The sequence below is a fragment of the Dipodomys ordii genome, unplaced genomic scaffold (genome assembly GCF_000151885.1).
Source record: "Dipodomys ordii isolate 6190 unplaced genomic scaffold, Dord_2.0 Scaffold5, whole genome shotgun sequence".
NCBI classification, from domain to species: Eukaryota; Metazoa; Chordata; class Mammalia; order Rodentia; family Heteromyidae; genus Dipodomys; species Dipodomys ordii.
This window is the reverse complement of record NW_012267221.1, coordinates 19,645,703-19,668,996: the sequence shown is the minus strand read 5'-3', so window position 1 is coordinate 19,668,996 and position 23,294 is coordinate 19,645,703. Positions and strand designations below refer to the sequence as shown.

The 23,294-nt window shown below is 39.7% G+C and overlaps 1 protein-coding gene across 2 annotated transcripts in view; it reads right to left on the bottom strand.

Moving 5' to 3' along the window:
• Nostrin (nitric oxide synthase trafficking) overlaps positions 1-23,294 on the bottom strand; it is a 60,744-nt gene that overhangs the window by 23,103 nt on the left and 14,347 nt on the right. The window contains exons 3-7 of one of the 2 annotated variants that reach the window (XM_013027838.1): positions 12,560-12,643; positions 9,636-9,698; positions 9,354-9,435; positions 8,839-8,901; positions 6,421-6,519 (exon numbers count right to left, since the gene is read on the bottom strand). In XM_013027838.1, coding sequence (XP_012883292.1) covers positions 6,421-6,519; positions 8,839-8,901; positions 9,354-9,435; positions 9,636-9,698; positions 12,560-12,643 — 391 coding nt within the window. The remainder of the gene's footprint in view (positions 1-6,420; positions 6,520-8,838; positions 8,902-9,353; positions 9,436-9,635; positions 9,699-12,559; positions 12,644-23,294) is intronic. The other variant, XM_013027846.1, reaches the window with a different exon arrangement.

The window sequence follows — 23,294 nt, the reverse complement described above, 5'->3', positions numbered from 1 at the left end:
GATTTCCAAAATCATATAACTTTTGGAGCTCATTTCTAGAACAGACCTTCCTGACCAGGTTGACACTGAACATAGAGCTCTGGAATCAGACCTCCAGGATTAGAGGCCTGGTTCTGGCTTCCACAGTTGATGAGCCACAGTTTCTTTAACAGTGATGGAGTCATTGATTGCTCCTATTTCACTGGTTTGCTCTGAGGATACAATCAGAGAACACATGGTGATTACGCTGCACTCCCTGACACCTAGCCCAGCATTCAAACATTAGTGAACACTGGGGCACCAGTGGTTCACTCCTGTAGTCCTAGTTGATACTTGAGATCAAGGTTTGAAACCATCCTGGGCAGAAATGTCTGTGAGACTCTTATCTCCAATTAACCATCCTAAACCAGAAATGGAACTGTGGCCCAAGTGACAGACACTAGCCTTGAGCAAAAAAAAGCTCAGGGACAGCACCCAGGATCTGAGTTCAAGCCTCCATAACCAACAACTCTCTCTCTCTCTCTTCTCTCTTCTCTCTCCCCTTTCTCTCTCTCTCTTTCTCACTCACTCTCTCTCTCTCTCTCACACACACACACACACAAACACATGCACACACACAAGATTAATGAGCATGATTTTCCTAGTGAAAATCCCATGATCACAACAAGTGATGGACAATTTATGGACAGATGGTTTCTTCTCTGCCCTTCAGAGTCCCCTCTTCCTTATCCCCCAAATTTACCTTAGTAATGGTTAAATCTTGCAGAAAAGAAATGTAATTAAAAGCCCTCTAGATCACAGTAGCTAAAGAGGATGTGGACATGCTCAGACAAATTATTTTCCATCTCTAAAATAGATGGAAATAGATAGATTGCATGCCTGGGCACCACTAGGGATGCTTGTAAAACAGCCACTCCCTGGGCCTACACAGACTCAGGAGCTCCGTGGAAAGACGGAGAAATCTCTTCCTAGATGATTCTCAGAAGAATTGTCTCAAGCCTGAATTAGGAATTTCAGGACATCCTCTCCATTTTTAGCAGTTTAGGAGCTGCAAGGACAGGAACAAAGGCTTTTAGGAATGACCTTATTTATGATCAAGGACACTTTGACTAATGTTGCCATAATGAAGAACATTCACCTAAATGTTAGATACTAACACAACTCACTTTATTATTCTGATGATTATGTTAGCTACAGAATGCCCTTCACTGTGATCTATGACCTAGCCACAGCACATTTGGTTTTGCATTTCAAGTGTAATGAACCACATCTATCTGGAGAAACATGAGCTTGTGAATTTTAACCTGTTAACAATACCATGAAAGAGCACAAGGACTGCCTGGGCTATGCTTTGCTACCGTGTGTGTGTGTATGTGTGTGTGTGTGTGAGAGAGAGAGAGAGAGAGAGAGACAGAGACAGAGAGACAGAGACAGACAGACAGAGAGAGACAGAGAGAGACAGAGACAGAAAGACAGAGAGAGACAGAGAGAGACAGAGAGACAGAAACAGAGACAGACAGACAGAGAGAGACAGAGAGACAGAGACAGAGAGACAGAGACAGAGAGAAAGAGAGAGGAAGGGAGGGGGGAGAGAGAAAGAAAGAAAGAAAGAAAGAAAGAGAGAGAACAGAGCCTTTGTAACAGAGTCTAACTTTGAATTTCTGCTTTAGCCTCTTGTGTGCTGAGATTACAGTGTGTGCTCCCATGCCCATCTTGTCTTTGGATTTCTACTAAGAATGCTCAGATCCCTAAAATGAGAATTAGGTCATTCCAGAGATCACTCACATTTATCAACCTGCATTGGTGCTTCTGCACAGCAAACTGACAGGAAATAGCCCCTCAAGCTATGTACTTATGACCATATAAGATGATGTTAAGTGAAATGAAGCCCAAGATAGGGATACAAGTGTTTTTTCTTTCTTGTTATTGTTTTTTTTAACATATTTATAATATACCATGTGAACTTTTTTGTATTTTTGGTATGTTCCTCCTCCGTGGTATAACCCATCTTCACTGTATTTGATTCCGGTGTCCTGCATCTTGTATATACATTTTTCTAATTTGGGGAAGGGAAGGGAAATAACAAAATGCTTAAATAAGAACACAGGTTGACCCATTGTAACAATGAGATGTACAAGACACTATGCTGAAAACGAACTTTACAACTTTGGCTGGGGTGGGGTTGGAGGAGTTGGGGAGGTGGGGAGGGAAGGGATGGTAGGGGAAAAACAAAGGAGGAGGTAACAATGCTCAATAAGAAATGTATTCATTACCTTACTCATGAAACTGTAACCACTCTGTACAGTATTTTTACAATAAAAACATAAAAAAGAATGTAGACTTTATGACTTCATTCACCTAATTAATTTAAGGAATTTGCTATACTAAAATCTGTCAAAACCAAATTCTTTTCTGTCCTCTTTTCTTTTTCTCTTAAGAGAAATACCTCATTCATTCTCATCCAATAGGTATTGATTGTCTCTCGTGTGCCATGGGCCAGGCTTTGGGAATAGAAAATAAGATAGGCTTCTTCTCTATTCATTCTCTATTCAGGGCTGACGGCAGGCCACTGCCATCTTATCAGATTCAAATGTCAGAAACAGCAGCTTGGCTTGTGCTCGATCAGTAGGCAGGAAGAGGACAGTGAAGGCCAAGAGACCAATTTGTTGGCTGCAGTTCTTCAGGCAAGTAATGATGATGGACAGGGAGAAAGCAGCATCAGGGAGACGGATGCAAGAAAACAAGCTTGAAAAGTATTTAGTTTAGCAGGTAGAACTGAGAGGATGTGGTAGCTGGTGATTGTCAAAGTTGGAGAAAATTCGAGAATTAAGAGTATTTTTGGTAGAGTTAGAAAAGATGGGTCTGATTTTGGATGTTGTGTACCAGAAGGTAATTTGGAGACTTGGTTGAGCTTAAGATGTAAATTTTGGTAGTGTCCTTGAAGTCTTTAGAACCACCTATTGAATACTTATTATTTTATTAACTATCTGACATTGAGAATATTATGTTGGACACTGGAGTCACAGTGAATTAAACAGAGGAGCTTAGAGAAAGATAAGGACTCAAGAATAGCAACATATAACAGCCAGGCAAGGAAAGAACAATCCAACAAGGAATCTAAAACAACCTTTACAGAAAGCTAAGAGGAAAACCAGAGCGAGTGAGGGGAGATGCTAGAGTTAAAAGAGAAGTGTTTCTGGAAGAGAGAAATAAACAATGTACAATGTTTCCAAGCAGTTCAGTAAGGTAGATACTGGAGGTCCTGGAAAGTTGACTTTCCCAAGAGAGCATTGCTTTTAGTGGCAATAGTAGTGTGAGTTTCCAGAATGATGATGGAGAAGACTTGCAATAAATTTTATGGCAGAAAAGAGAGAGGGTGATAGAGGAATGGGAAAAGTTGTGTCTGATTCAATCTGCTCTCACTGAATGATATGGGGTGTAATGAACTGAATGTCTGTGTGCTCCCAAGAATCACAACTAAAATTCTAACTTGTTGTGTGATGATGTCACGAGGCTAGGCCTTTGGGGGGGATGGTTAGGTCTTGAGAGAGGAGCCCTCATGAATGAATTGAATTAGTGTCTCTATAAAGAGAACCCCAGAGATCTCTTTTGGCTTGTGAGGAAATAAAACAGCATTTTTGCAGATGCAGTCTGGGGCATGGTGATCACCAGCAGCCCCACTGTGCTGCTGTTCTTGGACCTATGGTCTCCACAAATAAATGCCTATGGCTCCAGCCCCCTGGGCTACAGACAGTTACAGTCCTTGATAGATTAAGGGGGTGGGGAGAGGCATGGGTGTGTGAACAGAAGAAAACTTACAGGAGGAATCATCTCAAAGAGGGCACTCAAGACACAAGACAGAGGGCATAACCACTGGAGGATCTGGGAGAGGCAGGCTGCCCAGCCCAGGGAGTGAGTACTGAGCTCTCCCTGCAGCTGTGCAGATGCAGTTCCTTGAGAGGGCAGGTAGCTGCTCTGTCTAGTTTGCTCGGGAGGTAGGAAGCAGGAAAGTCTGCTGGGAGTGGGTGGTGTGGACGGAGGTGGGGAGAGAATGGGAGTTTTAGAACAGCTTCTTTTGAGAACAGAAAATCAGGAAGAACTGAGGAGCAGCACAGAGGAATGGATAGGTGGGTGGGAAATGAATACTGCCTTAGTGTTCAGCTTTTGGGTTAAAACCCAGCCTCAGATTAAACAGTGAGGATGGAGGGATGAGGCCAGAGATAAAGGTCATGGAGGTCATGGCTGCAGGAGGGCAGAGGAGGTGTAGGAACTTTCACCTGCCAAGGCAGCTGCTAATGAAGGAAGGAAGAGGAAATTCATTCCTCAGCTATGTAAGTGACATCAATGAGGAATAGCTTCTAATGAGGGCTCAATGGCCCACACAGGTCCTGTGCATATGAGGTCAGGCTTGGAGGCTACTCATTATTCAACCCTAGTGATTGTTTAAATGTGTGAAGATTGATGTGAAGAAATAAGAATCTTGGAACATCTTGCTAACAGACTATTTAAGTTAATGACTGAATAATTTCTTCAGATGAAATGATAGAGCCACTTATAATACCAATTTTCTTTTCCCTTTGAGATGTTTAGGACCACAGTGGCTCTGGCTACATTTCTTTAGGGGGAATCACATCTTTTAGAGAAGGTATGGAGTATTTCAAAGATTTCCAGTCTGGGATCTATACCATCAGAAATGTGTGCAGTGACTTTTTTTGGGGGGGCGGGGAGGGTAGGTAGACAGTACTTAGTTTTCTTCTTGCACACTAATGTAATTTGTGTTCATTTGTGCCCAAGAACAATGCTCATGCTTACTCCTGTGGTGCACTGGTGACCACAGGTGGGCATTGTGGATTCTGAGGTGTTCAGAGGAAGTTGGGGGTGGGGATTCCAGTTGCTGTGGAAGTTGTTTTCACTTCCAGCATCTTAGAAATATGTGCCATTGCCATGTGATACTCTTATCTGGCTTTAATTAAGGTGATATACACAAAGGGCACAAATGTCTTTAATGGGTTTCTGACAAGATCCTGTGGATTGAGGTTCTTACTAACAAGTAAACACAGAAGAAACAAAACCTCAGAGTGAGTCAGGCACTGGCGGCTCACTCTTCTCAGAGGATCACAGTGGGAAGCCAGTCTAGGCAGAATAGTTTACCAGACTCCATGTCAAAATCACTAAAAAAAAGGCATGGCTCCGCAGTAGACTGCAGCCAGGTGACAGGCTGTGGGTTCAAAACCCAGTACCTCCAAAATAAAGAACAACAAAAACCCCAAATCCCAAGAACATATCACTATCCACAGAAAAAGGCAGACACTAGAAAATGTAGTGCGATCCAGCAAGTAATTGGTGGAAAATTTAATTGCTTAATTATTATAAACTAGGATCATCAAGAAGACTGTTAGAAATATGAATTTATATTTACCTAAGTATATATTTTGGTTCTCTTTTACTCAAATACCAATTTATTAAGTAAATAGATATAAGATATCATGATTAGCTAACCATTTCAAGTATCATTTTATCTTTCCCTCATCCTACAAATCTCCAGCAATCATTTCATATATACATTGATGTATTTATCTATATTCACAAGCTGGGGACTGAACCCAGAACCTCAAGCATGCAGCAAGTGCTACCACTGAGCAGTATCCTCCCATTATAAACTTTATACTTTATAATGTTCATAATTGTTAGTGTAATATAGAAAGAACTATATATCATACCCAAATATAAAGTATATATACTTTTTTACTTATTTGGAGTGGGAACTGACTTTTTTGAAGTTTAAAATGACATCTTTATTAAGTTGTTGAAATAAAATGCAAATAAGCAAATGGATAATCTATAAAATAAAACAATCACATGTTCAGGGCAAACATTATTAATCTTTTGATATTTGTTCTTTGATATTAATATGGGTATAAGGTTTATATTTTAAAGCATTTCTCAAAAATGACAATGAATCTAATGTCATAATTTTCTAGAACAAAAGGCATCGGAAGCAGGTTTTCATGACAAATTTTTCTACTATATCATTTCAAATGACTAGTATTCCAGAATATAGATATTCCAGATCTTTTTTAGAAATGCTTTTTAAAAACTTCATTGTAAAGGTGATGTACAGAGGGGTTACAGTTATATAATTCAGGTAATGAGTACATTTACTTTTGAACAATGTCACCCCCTCCCTATTTCCCTCTCCCCCAAGTTTTATAGTTCTTTTCCAACATAGTGTTTAGTGAGTGTCACTGCTGAATTGTCTCACTCTTTGTCCCACTGTTTCTGTGCTTCTCCTTTCCCTCCCCAAATCAGACAAACAGAAACAGGACAAAAGTTTAGACTCCATTGTTCTAATGGCATGTCAATGCCAAGAATAATGTGGAATAATGTGTGCCAAGAACAATGTGGAGTCCCTTTTTATTCTCTGCCAACATGACAGCTTACCTTTTGCTTTTCTTTCGCCGTCACAGATTGCTTAGAACTTTCTACAAGGTGGAAAAGTGCTTCGTGCTTCTTGGTACTCACCATTAGTTTTTTCTTAGCCTATGGTAAAAAATATACAAACAAGAAAAAAGATAAAAATATAAAGAGAGAAGCTGTTGTGTTTTGGAACGAGGCAAGTTCTTGTAAATGACTACATTATTTTTCCTTCTTCATTCCCACTTGACCTCAAAATCATCCTAAAATACCACCACAGCCAACACTTTATTGGAGAACTGCTGTGCAGGTGTCATCATATTGGGGATATTCAAGAGGGTTCTACTTTTTGCTACATCAGAATGCCTCCAAGCCTCCAAGCTCACATAATGGCTTTTGCAACAAGTATGTAAAATTGTTCTTATCATTCTTTTAAATCAACCTTGAGCCACAACTGGGGTTGTTTTGAAATATTATCTTAAAAGTTGGGCAAGGAAGCCAGGCTCTGGTGGTTCACACCTACTAGCTACTCAGAAGGCCTTTTACCTCCAATTTACCACCAAAAAGCCAGAAATGGAGCTGTGACTTGAGTGATAGAGCACACACACACACACACACACACACACACACACACACACACACACACACACACACACACACACACACGATGATCAAGGGAAGAAATCTTGTTCCTAATTCTCAGAACTGAGAGCATTTGCCTGGCACCCTCTGAAATGCTCTGTATTTATTGAGTAGACTGAGGGAAGAGATAAAAAGGAAAAAGTAGCAATGTCTCTACATCTGGGGGATATCTCAGTGCTCAGTGTGAGTTATAATTCAGGTGATGCTTTTTCTTTTAGCTCTGCAGCTGAACTTGGTCGAAAGATGGTGCCCCTGAGGTACAATGTGCAGACAGATTTGGGGTTAAGTTGAATTCAGTCCATTCAGGAACTAGATTGATTGCAAAGGTGGCTTTTCTTCTCAAGATTTTAAGAACTAAAAACCTGGACAATGAAGGTTGAAAGTGTGTATCTCTCCCCTTGGACTTTTACCTTTCTGGAAACACATAAAGGCCCCATAAGAGGAATTCAAGGAACAAGCAGTTCCCAGCCCTTTCCCTACCACCTTCAGCCTTTCCCTCTGTCATTGGCAAGAGCAGGAGACAAGAATACCTGGCCCTTTAAAACTTTGCATTTGTGTCTCCAAAATAGATTGTGTTTCATTATCCATGCACTGGATCCCTTGAATTGCAACTAGGGAGAAAAATTACTATAGTTCAAGGATTTCATCTTCTTTAATTTCTCTGTCACTCTTCATAAAGAATAAAATCACTTTATTTAGGAAGATGACTTGGTATAAACTGGGAAATAGCAATGAATGTCTTTGTTCTTAAAAGCAGTTGCTGTGACTTTTAGTCCATTGTCTTGAACCTCCTGTGAGGACTATTTTAAGAAAATTGGTTTAAAAAGACAAGTCCTTCTAACGAAAGCTCAGGAAATCAAGAGCAAGATTAAAACCAAATGACTGGGAAATACATTTTCTGAAACTTTAAAGTATTTATTCTAACAGCTGTGAGTATGGAAATTTTTTGCTCTCAAACATTTTTTCAGTATCATCCTTGGTCTATAGACTCTTCATGTTCAAGAGAAGCTTTAGAAGTAACTATGAGGCCATTATATCTCAGAGTAGCTTTGGTTATTTGGTACCAGTGGCTGTTTACTTGTGAAGGCTCTCTTTGGATACTAACATTTTAGAGACGCAAAAAGGAAAACATAAACTCTTAGAATACAATTCCTCACCAAAGTCACCACTAGATTTTTCCTAGAAGTTTCTCTGGTCTCTTATTTGTCTTATTGAAAGTGAATTCCTCCTCCACCAAATTATTCTAGAATAATCTTCTGTACAAGTGCATTCCATCTGCTATTTTTGCTGTTTAAGAACTAAAACTGATGCGTTCTAGTTTCTCAGACCACCAAGACTATAATTCTCTCCTTAGAAATTATTCCAAGGGGGTAGTCAGTATGGTATAATGATGAAGAACAGAGACTCTAGAATTAAAGAACTTGTAAGAATTCTTGGTTAAAACATTATGTATGTTTTCACATTACTTCAACTACTATGTTTGTCTCACCTTCCCCACTTGTAAAATGGGACAATGCAAGGTCATGGATCATGTTGGACTAATGATGATTAAATATATAAGCATATAACACTTGGCACATAATAAATAATGAGTTAACCACAATATATGCCACATTTTGAGACATGCTCTTCTTTGCTTTTTTTGAAAAATGCTTCTATGGAATAGTACAGCTGAAGAAATGTTTTTCTTTGCAATTATCACCTAAAAGTCCTAACATTAGAATACATGATTGTGTACATGCAAAAACAAATGCTATGATCCTAAGAAGTGACTTTGTGCAAGTATTATTTGTGGATACTTACCTTAATTTGCTGATTCCAGTTGCTAATAACAAGATTTGCTGTCTTTCCAACTTCATTATCAAGCTATTAGGAAATGAGAAAAATAATTTTGTTTTCTTCTTTAGTCACTGCTATTGAGTTGAGTATTTGTGTGTATTCCCCTCCTCTTCTCCCCCCCACTTCCAAATTCATAGGTTCAAATCCTTTCCTTCAGTGTATTGGTGTTTAGAGGTGAGAACTTTGGGAGATAACCCAGGCTGGACTTGGACTTTACCCTCTTATCCCAATCTTCCCAGTGCTGGGATTACAGGTATGCACCCCCATCCCTAGCTCACTTTTTCACTATTATAAACAATGCTTAGCAAACCTCCTTGTCCATAAATCTTGAGTGTGTGTTTTTGAGTACTTTTTATAAAAAATTCTGAGACTTAGTATCACTTTCAGACCATCTTTTCCCCAGTAAGCCACAAAATCTTGCTTTGAAAATAAAAGAAAGGGGAGAAAAAGAAAGAAAAGAAAAGCACTTTAAGACTCACAGATTTTCTCTTCTTCTCTTGTCTATTGAGTACTTGATGAGTTGGTTTTATTGCTTCCAATTCAATTGCTTTGCCAAGTTTTCTGGAAATAGAACATTAAGACATATAATCATTGTCTTAGGGTTTACACGGGCTTTCCAAATGACTCTCTAGGGAAATGGCGTGTACTAACACATTTACTCAGGGCCAGTTTGAAAGAGAATATTTGTATCCCTCCCACTTCTAATATTTATGGCTCTACTTGGAGCTGGAACAAGCCAGGGTGGGTCTGGAAGCACTCACTGATGCAGGTCTGCGGCAGATTTCATGCCTTCGGAAGCCCAGGACCATGCACTGCTGAGGCAGCTAGAGGCAAAAGAAAGGGGGTGGGAAGAAAGAGTGGGTGTCACCCTTCCAGTGAACTCTGAAATACAAAGCATCATGCCCAAGGCACCACATTCAGCCACCGTGTTCATCTCTTTAACCTTATTCCAATCTCTATGAGATTCAATTTGGCCAATGTGTTGATTTGTATCATAGACACTGCTTTGCCCTTTCCCCCAGTCACTTTTCATTTTCATCTTTCATTTCACATCTGTAGAAAATCCAGGCATGAGAGCAGATAGGGATGGGATTCTAGGTGAGAGGGATTCAGAGATCATCTTTTCAGATTCTTCACTTTGTGGGTCAATAACTAGGCTTTGGAGAAGTGACACACGGCAGGAATCTGGTCACTTCTTGCTTGCTGCTCTTAGGCCTGGGGTCCATTCAGACAACTTTTTATGGTCCTATGAGCTGTTTCCAATGAACACAAAGGGCAGCACTGATCTGTCCCTAGGAGAAGCATCTTATCTTCCCCATAGAAGGGCCCCAGCCTTCAGAAGTCCATAGAGGCTGTCTTCAGAAGTCAGGACGCTAAACCCAATGTGTCAATAAACCTCAGGGCTAGATATCTTGATGAATGGGGTGAAAAGGAGCTGCATCTCTGTCAACATCAGAATGGTACAGGTGTTTTGATGCTTATGGGTGAATTTGCTCCCTAAATTTGGAAAATGTCAGATGTAATACACAATTAAAATCAGGTACAGGGCAGTACCTATTGTGTGCTTCCAAGGATCAGCAATCCCCAAAAAGACAAAATTAATCTAGATGGACAGATCAGGTGTGAGCCAAGTTTGGGTATGTTGAAAATGTTTTGACTTGGTCAGTCAAAGTGGACCAAACTACTACTTAAAATGAATGCTTATTATTCTTATTATTATTTGTATGTGGAACAAGGGATTTAACCGAAGGCCTACCACTTGAGCCACATTGTTTGCTTTCTTGCTTTATTTTTCAGATAGATCCCATACTAACTTTCTCAAATGGTGATCCTTTTACCTATGCCTCCCAAGTAGCTGGAACCAAACCCGTATGCCACTCATGCCTGGACTAGAGGTACTTTTTCACAAAAGATGTCAGGTACATTTTGGGGAAGAGCAATCTCTTACTTGCCCTACCAAACTGGGCAGTAAGACAGGAAACATGGCAAGCTTGCTTCAGGGTAACTGGTCTAAAATCTGATGATTTACTGTGTTTGCTGTGTGACCTTGGAATAATCATTTCTTCTCTGTCCCTCACTTTAAAAATACATTGGGATGGCTGGGCAAGTATCTATCACAGAATTCTGTATGGACAAAAATTCAATTACTGTTTATTAGCAAATTGTACTAGTGCTGGTTAACTAGATGTGGATCATGCCAACCCTTTAGTAGTAGCGTGCTGAATACTGCAGTTGGAACACAATAAGACCCCCACCCCTCACCAGGGCTCTTTATTCTTTAGGAGGTGGTTGAGTAATTGAGAATTAAAGACAAAGCTGGCTGTAGCTGGGTGACAGTGGCTCAGACTTGTAATCCTAGCTACTCAGGAGGCTAAGATCTGATTATCACAATTCAAAGCCAGACCAGGTAGACAAATGCAAGAAACTCTTATCCCCAATTAACCCACCAAAAGCTAGAAGTAGTTAAGTGCCAGCCTTGAGAGAAAAAGCTAATGGACATCATCTAGACCATTAGGATAAGCCCAATACTGGCATACAGAAAAAAATGGAATCAAAATGGGTATCTATGGAATTTTTACTCTAGGCCAAGTATTCTGCTAAGCAACCTCATTTTATCTCTATTTCCAAATAAAAGAGATGTTGAGAGGGAAGGACAGTTGTTTTATGTCACTCAGTATGTGATAGAACTAGAATATCAACAAAAATCTATCTGTGCTGTGCTGTACTGACTCCTTGTTCTCTACAAAAGTACTATCCTTAAAAGAATAGTAAATCCAAGAGTCATGGCCATGTCAAGGACATCATTTGCCATTACAGGTACTGCTTAAGTTGGGGTGGAGATTTTGGCCCCAGAACCTTTCAATTTCCTGTGCTTACTCTTTCTCTAGCATCATTGTAAGGAGCTTTTGCAATAGCTCTGTCAATGCAGAGTCATATCTACATGCATTAGTCAAGAATCTTTGTAGCAAATGATCACTAATGGACCATTTTGCCAGCATCACTATCTTTCACTTGTCCTCCAAAAGAAGGAATCTACTTCATTCCTATGGCTGCAAATATTGAGGAGAATATGAGCCATGTTTGTACCTAATGTGCTAAACTTCTTTATACATACTATATCATTTAATATGCATGACCTCCTTTTACTTACATATACGAAATCATTCTATATATCCCATACATATACATGTACATAGCTTAGAACACACATCCCTATTTCATTCAACAGAGGAAGAAATCAAGGCACAGAGAAGCTGAGTTTCTTGTCAGAGTCACCAAGTAGAGACAACAGACTTCATACTTCCTGCCTCCAAGACCTGGCTCAACACACTTCCGAAATTAAATGTCATTACCAAGTCAATGACAAATATGGTCTCAGGAGCAATAAAGACCCACCCAGCTGTACAAAGCATTACCCTTGCAATGGGATACTATTTCTTAAATTCTACAGACCTCAAGTTCTCATCTGCAAAGGGAGATAATGATGAAACCTCATTATCTTTGCCAAGTCTGCTGCAAGGATTAAATGGAGCATCTGTAAAGCTTTTAGCACAGTGCCTGACACATAGCAAACACTAAGACTTGGAAGCCATGTCACAAGTATAAGAGGAAGCTAGCTTGAATATTTGCCTTTTTTTTATTATTTTAAGGAATGATTTGGCCCCATCTCTGCCATGATACTTACTTTTTCTTTGTGTTCTGTAATGCTTTGTTTAACTTGGCTGCCAGTTTCTGAAGTCCTTTGGCATAGCTAATCTCCAGATTGGCCCTGTTAGCAAAGGGCTAGTTGTTAATCGGATGTGCTGGTTGCAAGTCAGTAAAAAGTACTCTCACACATAGCACTCACACTCAAAGGAGGGTAGGCTGACTATGTAATGCCATCATAAAAATCCTCTTGTCAGTCAGCAAATCAGTAAGGGTATGGAAGTGGAACCTACAAGGAAGAAGTATTTATATAACCTTTTCTTTTCTTTTTTTGTCAGTTGTGGGGCCTGAACTCTGGGCCTGGGCACTATCCCTGAGCTCTTCAGCTCAAGGCTAGTGCTCTACTACAGCATTGCTTCTGGCTTTTCTGCTTATGTGGTACCAAGGAATCGAACCCAGAGCCTCATGCTTGCAAGGCAAACACTCTACCACTGAGCCACCTTCCCAGCCCATATATAACCTTTTCTTACACCAGTGTTATGGACTGAATTGTGCCTCCCTAAAAGATGTCAGATCTCTGTCCTCAGAGCTTGTGAACGGGAAATGGGGTCTTTGTAAATGATGGTCGAATTGAGATGAGCTCATCAAGGTAGGACATGCCTAATGATGATGTATCCTTATAAAGTAAGGGATATTTGAATACAGAGCCAGACATGCTCATACAGAGAATTCCACAAGGGAACACAGGGCAGAGATGGAGGTGACAGCTATAGAAGGCAGAAGCTGAGAGAAAGCCATGATGAGCTCCCTCACACTTCTCAGAAGGGGCCAACCAGGCTGACACATAGATCTCTTACCTCTAGTCTCCAGAACTGTGATGTAGACTTAGAAAACTAATACAGCTATCTAGTAAGAACAAAGTTGCACTGATCACTTTTCCTTTTTGGTTTTGTGATCCTGGAGGTTGGACTCAGGAGCCATGCTTGCTCAACAAGGACTGTACCACTTGAGCTATGGGCCCTAGCCCCAGCACTAATCAGATTAACTCCAAATTATGGAAGGCTCCTATTGCAATGGCCAACATCAGATGAACAATATCAAACATCCATGACTTTCTATGCAGGACAAGACTCAGCAGGAAGTATGGGCGGGCGTTCCTCTGAAAAGCAGCCTACTTGGCTCCTTTAAAGAGATTGAATCACATTTTTCTAAAGGCATTTCATCAATTCCTATTTATGGATTCATCTGTAGCTATATATAATAAGGCCATATTCTTGTTCATCTCACTTATTTTTGTTTTTGTTTTTCTGTTTTTAGATATGGTGCTGCTGTATAGCCCCGGCTTGAACTTAACCTTTCTGTCTCAGCATCCATTCAGTGCTGTGTTTACAGGTGTGTGTCACCAAACTCAAGGATCATCCTTTTGACTGCTGATCACAAAATATAGGAAATTAAATTCAACATATTTTCATTCTTAGTGGTGATCATAATAAGTTTGGTTTCCTGGTTTTCAGTGTTTCAGTTCTATTTTTAGTATAAACTATCTTTTAACTCACTTCTGACTTAATTTAATCTGAGAAACTGTCCCAGATCTCTCCTTATATAACTTTATTACTGCACATTCTCATACAAATGAGACTTAGTGTTATAGATTGAATTCAATAATGACAGACAACTACAATTCTCTTTTATGTGTGGACTGTTAGATGCAGAAAATAGATATTTGGTATCAGAACTTACCCAGTATAGAAGGGAAAATTACGGCAAGTAGTTGAAAATAATGAAGCTGGTAAGTAAACCTCTCATTGAGGGAAAGAGAGAGAGGAGAAGGAAGAGAGATTTATAGATGCTTTATAATCTTGAAAGGTGAGGTGGCTTCAAGCTTCAGGCAATGCTGACACAGAGTAAAGGAAATTGTCTTGAGGAGTTTTATGAGGATTAAAATGTGGTAATGACCTAAATACAGTAGGTACTTAACAACTAGAGCCATTGTTATTAACCAATAAGACCTGTAAGGCACTGTATGTTTTGATCCCACAGCTCTCTTCTTGATTTGCTTCTCTGATAGTCATCCCTTTCCCCATTCTTCTCCCAGCAGTAACTAGCTAACTGCCATCTTGCTCCAGGACCTTTGCGCTGACAGCAGCTTCTCCTGTGCGTTTTTCTCTTGTTACCTAACCACAGGGCATTCTCCTTCATGTCATCTTCAATATGTCTTGTTCAAATATCATCTCTATGAAGGCCATCTTGTCTAAAGCAAAATCCTGTCATTGTGCCCTTTAAGCTCCACTTGTATCCTATAATTTATCACTACCTTTTTCACATTACATTTTGATGTACATTTTTATAAATTCCTGTAAATGTAAACTGTTTCATGAACCTCAAGACTTTCTTTTTTTCTCATTGCTGAGTCCCTAGGCCAAGAACAGTTCTTTTTTTTTTTATTTTGGTTGTGGGGCTTGAACTCTGGGCTTGGGCGCTATTGCTCAGCTCTTCAGCTCAAGGCAAGCGCTCTACTGCTTGAGCCACAGCACTACTTCCAGTTTTTTAGTGGTTTATTTGAGCTAAGAGTCTTATGGACTTTCCTGCCCAGGCTGACTTTGAACTGTGATCCTCAGATCTCAGTCTCCTGAGTAGCTAGGATTACAGGCGTGAGCCACGGGCACCCGGCCCAATAATAGTTCTTGTTGCATGTAACACTCACCATTTATAGCATGAATGAATGAATGAATGAATGACAGATTCAGTAGACAGACTTCCAACCAGGTCTGAGTTGGAATTCTTACTAGTATCTGCTACAGGTCTGTTCTTGCCTCAACGCTTCCAAAAATATTAATCTAAGAAACTGTTTAGATGTCTTTATACTTGTAAGCTATGCATGGCCCTAACATCAGAGCACACTGCTTCTAGCACTTTAGCCACTGAACATATAAACCCATTCGCATTCATTGTGCCAGGATTCTTTAGCCTTTTCCTCATCCTATCTTCTTTAATGTAGCACATAATGCATTAAATATGATGCATTAATAGTGCTTGGCTTACAGTTCTGGGCACAAAACACAGTCTTATTAAATATGAATCCCTCTAATATGATTATTAGTGTGGATCAAAAAGTGGACAGGTACACACATGCAGAGGTGGACAGTGCAGAGGAAGAATGTGAGGTTTTCTCATCCATTGTCTACCCTGCTAACAGTCCCTGAGTGACCTTCAAGGGACAGGTTGATACTGTCAGGCTCAGCCTCTTCCTCAAAATTCAAGTTCACTTTCAGAATATTTTTATTTTTATCTTCCTCCAGATGAGGACACAAACTCAGTATCTGACATTTTCACTCACTGGCTGGCTCTCTACCACCTGAGCCACACCTCCAACCCCAACTTTCAGAAGGTTCTGAGAGGTTGAACACAGTGTTGCAGAGCTAAATAAAATAAAAAAGAACAACCAGCAGAAAGAAGTCTGCTTTCCCACTGTTAACTGCATTGAATATTCTCAGGAAGAAGGTTGGGCTTGGTAGCTGGAGAGGAGAAGACCCCTACTTGCTCTGAGGTGTTTGGTACTCTTGAGGCAGACCATCTCTGTTCTTGAGCATATGTTTATATTGGCCTCTTTTGAGCAGACAGGAACCAGACTAAGGAGACTCAGCCTTTCTAGCACTGGCAGGCTTCTCTTCATGTGTGAGTGTCTTAGCCATCTGTGGGAGGACATATGTGAACATTAACATGCTATCATCCTGCACAGGAAGAGAGTGTGTCCACACAGCGCTGTTCTGACAGTATGGGATATCAAGTTAGGAATGATGCTGATGCATGACCTGTGTTCCATCTACACAAAAATACCAGTAGCCAACACTTCTGGGCCACATACAGCATTCCAGAAACCAATCTCAGTGCTTTAGGTATAGTTTCTCATTTAATCCATGAAACTCTTCCTAAAGCAGGTAGTTTGTCTACCCATTGCATGGAGGGAATGCCAAGGTTGAGTGAGCTGAATCAGTCACAAAATGGTGGCCACCCAGGAAGGAGGTGACAGAGCTGGGATCATAATCTGGAAGCTCCGCTGGAGTAGCTTCTCCTTAATTTCACCGTTTTTCTGTCTTTGAATTTGTGGGATGTCAAACAGAGGTAATTGTAAAACTTGGCACAGTCTCTCATTTTGTGAATCACCACAGCTCCTGGTGGCTTGGTTGATAAAGATCTAGTTCAAAGCAGCCACAGGTTAGAAGCTGCTGAACAACCCAGGCCTCTTCCCAAAGCATCCGTGCAGTTGTAAAACATTTTGGAAATGGAGTCTGGCAAACTGGAAATGGCAAGGACTGACAACAAGAAATGTTATCAAACCCTCCTTTGAGGCTGGACAGAGTTTCTTTATCTCTTCATCGGCAATTTGTGGATGACCCCAAAGGGCCTTAGAATCGACATTTGAATCAGCCTAATAGAGTGGGCTGATAATTTCTACTCTTGCATTTGAAGTTCTGGTGGCCATTTGGAGAACTTCAGAAGACGACTATAAGGAAGAATTAAAAGTACTTACAATGAGGAAAGTGTGTGAAACACTATCTCGCAGGCTTGAAGAGCTCACTGAATCTATTTAAATTTTATTGCAAAAGTGGTGCACAGAGGGGTTACAGTTACATAAGTCAGGTAATGAGAACAGTGGTTTTGTTTTTTTAAGTGTTACCCTTCCCTCATTTTCTCCACTTCCCTCCCACTGACTCCCCTCTCCCCCCAAGTTGTAAATTTCATTTCCAAAATAGTATCTGGTGACTATCACTGTTGAATTGGTTCCCCCTTTGTCCCACAGTTTCTGTGATTCCTCTTCCCTTCCCCAAATCAGATAAACTAATATACAAGACAAAGGGTACAGAAATAAAAAAGAGTGCCAACAGGGAATAAATTGAAGGAGAAAAAAGAAAGAAAAAAAGAAATAATTGCAAGCAGCACAATAATAAATAAAAACCTCTTGTTTCCATTTCTTGGAGTTCATTCCGATAAGCATCATTTTATACAGTCATATGCACGTAGCTTTTGAGCCATTGTGATCCTCTGCTAGAATACACTAGACATAGTCTAGTTGTTACAAATGAAGGAAGCTATGCAGCTTATGTTTCTTTGGGGAAGCTATGCAGCTTATGTTTCTTTCAGTCTGGCTTATTTTGCTTAATGTAATTTTTTCCAAGTTTTTCCATTTTCTTATAAATGGGGTGGTAGAATTCCATTGTGTACATATACCACAATTTCTTGGTCCATTCATCTGCCAAGGTGCATCTGCAATGAACTTGATTGTGTTGGTGCTTTAATGTGGCCTTGTTATGGTCATTTGGGTAAATGCCCAGGAGTGGGATTGCTAGGTCACAGGAAGTTATATGTTTAGTCTTTTTTTATTATTAATAAGTTTTTTAAATGTGAAAATACCATACAGAAGAGTTACAATTACATGAGCAAGGTAATGAATACATTTCTTATCAAGCATTGTTGCCTCCTCCTTTGTTTCCCCTTATATCACTGCCTTCCCATCCCCCACCCCCACCCCCAAGTTGTAAAGTTCGTTTTTCTGTTTAGGGGGGTGAGTGTTATGCTGGCTTCATAGAATGAGTTTGGTAGAGATCTTTCACTTTCAATTTCATTGAAGAGTTTGAGGAGTATTGGAGTGAGGTCTCCTTTGAAGGCCTTAGAGAATTCAGCTGTGAATCTCTCTGCTCCTGGGATTTGAGTTTGGTAGAGATCTTTCACTTTCAATTTCATTGAAGAGTTTGGTAGAGATCTTTCACTTTCAATTTCATTGAAGAGTTTGAGGAGTATTGGAGTGAGGTCTCCTTTGAAGGCCTTAGAGAATTCAGCTGTGAATCTCTCTGCTCCTGGGATTTTCTTGAATGGGAAGTATTTTATTGCCATTTCTATTTCATTATTTGTTGTGGGTCAATTTAGTTGGTTTAAATCTTCTTGGTTTAGTTTGGGCATATCAGTATTTACTGAAGATTCTTCCATTTCTTCCAGATTCTCCAATTTGTTAACATAAAGGTTTGCAAGGTATCCCCATATAACGTTCTAAATCTTGCTTGTTTCTGTCGTTGCGTTCCTATTCTCATTGTTAATTTTATTTATTTGGATGTGTTCTTTTTTTTGGTAAGATTTGCTAAGGCTTTGTCAATTTTGTTAATTTTTTCTAAGAACCAACTCTTTTGTTTTGTTGATTCTTTCTAATACTTTTTTGCCTTTAATTCATTTATTTTTTATTACTTATTTATTTTTGTCTGTTGTGGGGCTTGAACTCAGAGCCCTGTCTCTCCCTGAGCATACCTACTGGGAAGAGCTGCCTCTCAGTGGGTGGAGCTTCCTTCTCCTGGGCAGGACTGCCTCTCCCTGGACCAGTCTTTTCTTTTCTGCCACAGATGGAGGTGCAAGGATATCAGATTCCTTTGCCCTCTTCAGAAATGTCACATCACCACTTCTCTGACATTTGTTATTAGCCAGGTGCTCTGGCAGGCTCTATGCCACTTTCAAAGATGGTGTTCTTATCAGATAGGGTGAGGGTCTCCTTCCAGATGCTGTTCTCTAGGAGGGAGAGAGGATGTCTTTTGCGAGGTACTCACTCTTTTTTTGGTGTTTTGGAATGTCTGCACGGTGACAAGTTGTCTCGGGGTCTGTATGTGGCCAGCAGGGCTGTGGATTCCTTTCAGTTCACACTGGAGGTGAGACAAGAGCCTGCATACATGCTGTTTCTGTTGCCACTGCCTTTGTCACAGCTTCCCCAGCAGCTTCCCCCACCTTCACCACCACCGGTGGGTGCTTAAATCCATCTTCATATGCTGGCTGCAGAAAAATTTTCTTATGTAATTTTCTCCTTTGGTATAAATCTCTGTATAATTATAGCTTACTTGGTGTGTTTCTCTAGATGTGGATAAAACTCTGCTTCTTCCGAGAAAGCTCTGTTGGTACTCCGTTAGCTTTCTGCCATCTTCCGGAACCTTTTTCTCAATGACTTTTAATTGATGTTAATGGTTAAATCACAAACTGTAGTTAAAAAAATCACTCTGCTAACAATCATTTTTGTAAGTCAGAATGCTTGTCAGTGGGAACAAACACTGCTTTGTGAGCTATGACTTAATGCAGTAGGATGCCTGCTGAATAGAAATGTGACCTTGGGGTGTTCCTGAGACAGAGGTGGTAGTGAACGATCCTACTGAGTTTGGTTTCTTCCAAGTCTTTTGAAGAGAGTTACTTTATCTTGTTTTCCATCCACAAGACACTACATGTGCAAAGGGAGTCCAGAGCAGAAAAGCGAATCTGAAATTTTGACACATTTTCTTTCCCCAATTAAAGCAATCAGGAACAAGCTGATTATTAAAATAACCACCATAAGTACATTGTGCTTAATTTTCTACTCTATTCTCCAATTTTTCCTTTCATTTTACAGTCATTGTTTCATACAAGTGAGGTTACCTTCTCCAAGTAACTGTCTTAGCATGTGTGAAACTGATGATATGGCTGTCTCTGGATGGGTAACCTAGCTCAGAATATTCTAGTGAGTTTTAATGGTTTTGAACTAAGGAAATGACAAGTGCTGACTTCTAATCCATTTATATTCTGATTTCCTCTCAGTATGAAGGTAACACAACATATTTTCATTAGTAAGTAATGAAGATCAACCAGTATATCAGAGGTCAATGTTTGACTGGGATTTTAAAAGATGTTATACTTTTTTTTTTTTTTAATATTTTTTGGTCCGGTCATGGGGCCTGAACTCTGGGCCTGGGCGCTGTCCCTTAGCTCTTCAGCTCAAGGCTAGCGCTCTACCACTTGAGCTACAGCACCACTTCCGGCTTTTTTCTTTTTGCTTATGTGGTGCTGGGGAATCAAACCCAGGGCCTCAGGCATGCAAGGCAAGCGCTCTACCACTGAGCCACCTTCCCAGCCCCAAGATGTTATACTTTTGAATGAAAGAAGACTGATATTTTTAGGTACAGTAGAAGTTAAACTATAAGAATAAGTAACCATAAAATCAGTGGTAGAGGATTTTGCTGTAATCATTATTTAAATTTTTTTAAAAAACTAGTTTTTTCTTCTGTTTATGACAAATTAATAAAAATTGAGCTAAGGCTTTCTCATGCTTGAAGATAGCAAGAGAAAGAGCCCTCCTTCTTTTTTTAAATTAAGGGCATTTTAGTCATTCCAAATGCTCAGTTGATGATATCAGCCTGTCTTCTACCTCCTACTTTCCACCAGCAACAGTAGCCATTTTGGGGTTGACTTTGCTAATGTTTTCCATTTAAGCTTTATCAATTTGTCTTTCGGCGGATAGTCATGAACTCACTTTACAAATACATTGTCCTTACATTTACTAGAGTCTGTTGGGGTGGGGAGCAAGGAGGATGGGAGAGGTTGAAGTGGGTACCACAATCCAAATTGATAGGAGGATTAGTGTTCTATTGCATAGTAGGGTGACTACAGTTAATAACAATGTATCATATATTCCACAGTGGCTAGTTAGAAGAGAGATCTTCCAATGCCCTCACAACAAAGAAATGATCAACACACAAGGTGACAAATAAGCAAATTACCTGACCTGTGTATTACACAATGCATACATGGAACCTAATGCATACATTGTACCCTATAAATAGGTACAATTATTATATATCTATTAAAAGTTTAACCAATAGGGCTTGGGACATGGCCCAGTGGCTCAGTACTTGCCTAAAATGCTTACTGAAGCCGAGTTCAATTCACAGCACTACAAAAATGACTATATAAAAATGTTTTAAATTTGTATATTAAAAAGCAAAATAAATGGAGGGACAAAGGATGAACAAATGCAGCAGTGATACTCCTAGACATTACATGAAAAATGAAATACACAATTTGTGGGTAGGGACAGGAGGGAAAAACTGAGAGAGGAAGGGGGAAAGGGTAATATTGTCCAAAAATAAATGTACTCATTACTTGACTTAGGTAACTGTAACACTTCTGAACATCACTTTTATAATAACAATAACAATAAAAATATAAAGCAAAATAAAAGTAGTTAGCAATTGGAATCCAAACAAAGCTCTGTTATTCTAGGCTCTGGCTTGCTCACTTTACTCACTTACTTTATAGCAACAGCTGATGGCTTAGATTCTGATTCCTGACAATCAGAAGGTAAACTAGAAAGATGGGATATAGATGACACCCTTCTTAAATGTCCTGGCTATCACTGAATCATCTTTTACACTAGTCCAAGGAACATGAGAACTATGTCAGCTCTAGAACTTCAGGTTCTGTGTCTACTCATTCCCAAGCTGAGTGTCCAGAAGTGCCTGGGGTGGGGATGAATTTCTATGGTGAAGTCAGATCATTTGAATAAGAAAAACAGTTTTAAGACTCTTAGCTGGAAACTCATATTTTATACCCAATCAACTTATCATTACCAGAACAGTTATTCTGAGTAAGTAGAAGAGGGAATGAAGAAAGAGCAGAGCTGGTTCATGTATTCCTCATGTCCTGATGAAACTGTTGAGGGTACTTTACAGACCCTATGAACTACAGTGTTTGAAAGTCACTGGGATTGAGGATGCTGATATCCCTTCGTATAGAGGATTTTAAGGATGAGACCAAGTTCCTTGAATGTGTAAGACTCTCACAACAAAACCCCGTAATTCAACCTCACTTGGAGAATGCCTTTGCACTGAGCCTGGGTTGGGCCAGATAAGAATAAAAATATGCTATCTATTTCCTGTCCCTGTCTGTAGACTAAGGATATGTAAAGTAGATATATACCACATTTGGTTGTGAAAATAAAACAAAAGAGACTGAGCTCTGTCAGATACATCTAACACAATGCTGTCTATAGGTTGTACTAGATAAATGATTTCTTCTCTGATTTTATTTTTCTAGTATTTCTTTAAAATAATATGTTATATACAAGACTGTGTCAGCTTGTGGTTCAGTAAGAACGAAAGTGTCAGAACTCCTGGGAGCCTGCAGAGAGAAAAGATAGAAGGCAGGGGCCTGAATCTCAAAGATTTTTTTCCCTAAAATATTATGAAGGATTAATTTGATCCTGAAGGTCATAAGCCTCTTTAAAGGATCTTAAAAAGAGTTGCAGAGTAGAATATACATTAGAGAAAAGGATAGAATTATAGGTACTCCATAAGTTGTGGTAGTTTGGCTTGGATTAGACACAAAAGGTACTTGACTAAGGTGTGGATCAAAGGTAAAATGTCTGCCTAGCAAGCATGAGGTCCCAAGTTCAAACCGCAGTACCACCAAAGAAAGAAAGGGAGGTAGAACAAAAGAGAGAAAGAAAAATAAAATAAATAGGAGGTGTTTGAAGGGATGCTTCTATGAGATAGGGCTCTAGATCTAAAGGACAAATTCAGACTCCAGTTTTATTTCTGCTTACCTAGCTCACCCAGGAACTTTGTGTAGCATGAAAATTATATAGCTGCATGAAAGTAACACACACAAAAAGACTAATTTGAATGAAAATTGCCAGAACCATGAAGATGGCCACAGATGAAAAAAGTCATGGCTATACAGGGGTTAAGAAGAGAGAAGTATGAAGTATCATCTATTAAGTAGGATAGAAAGAATTGTGAGGACTGGGCTAGATGTGGTGAAAGGTGTTTCCAGTTACCAGGGCAAAAATCTGGAAAGAATAGTTATTTGTAATATCTAGTATATGTCTGAGTCAAGCAGAAAAGGACAGATAAGGTGATGTTAGGAAAATAAACCCTAAGATATGTATTCAAATGTTTTTTTCTTTCATGTGATTGTTTCTAACACATTTATAAGAT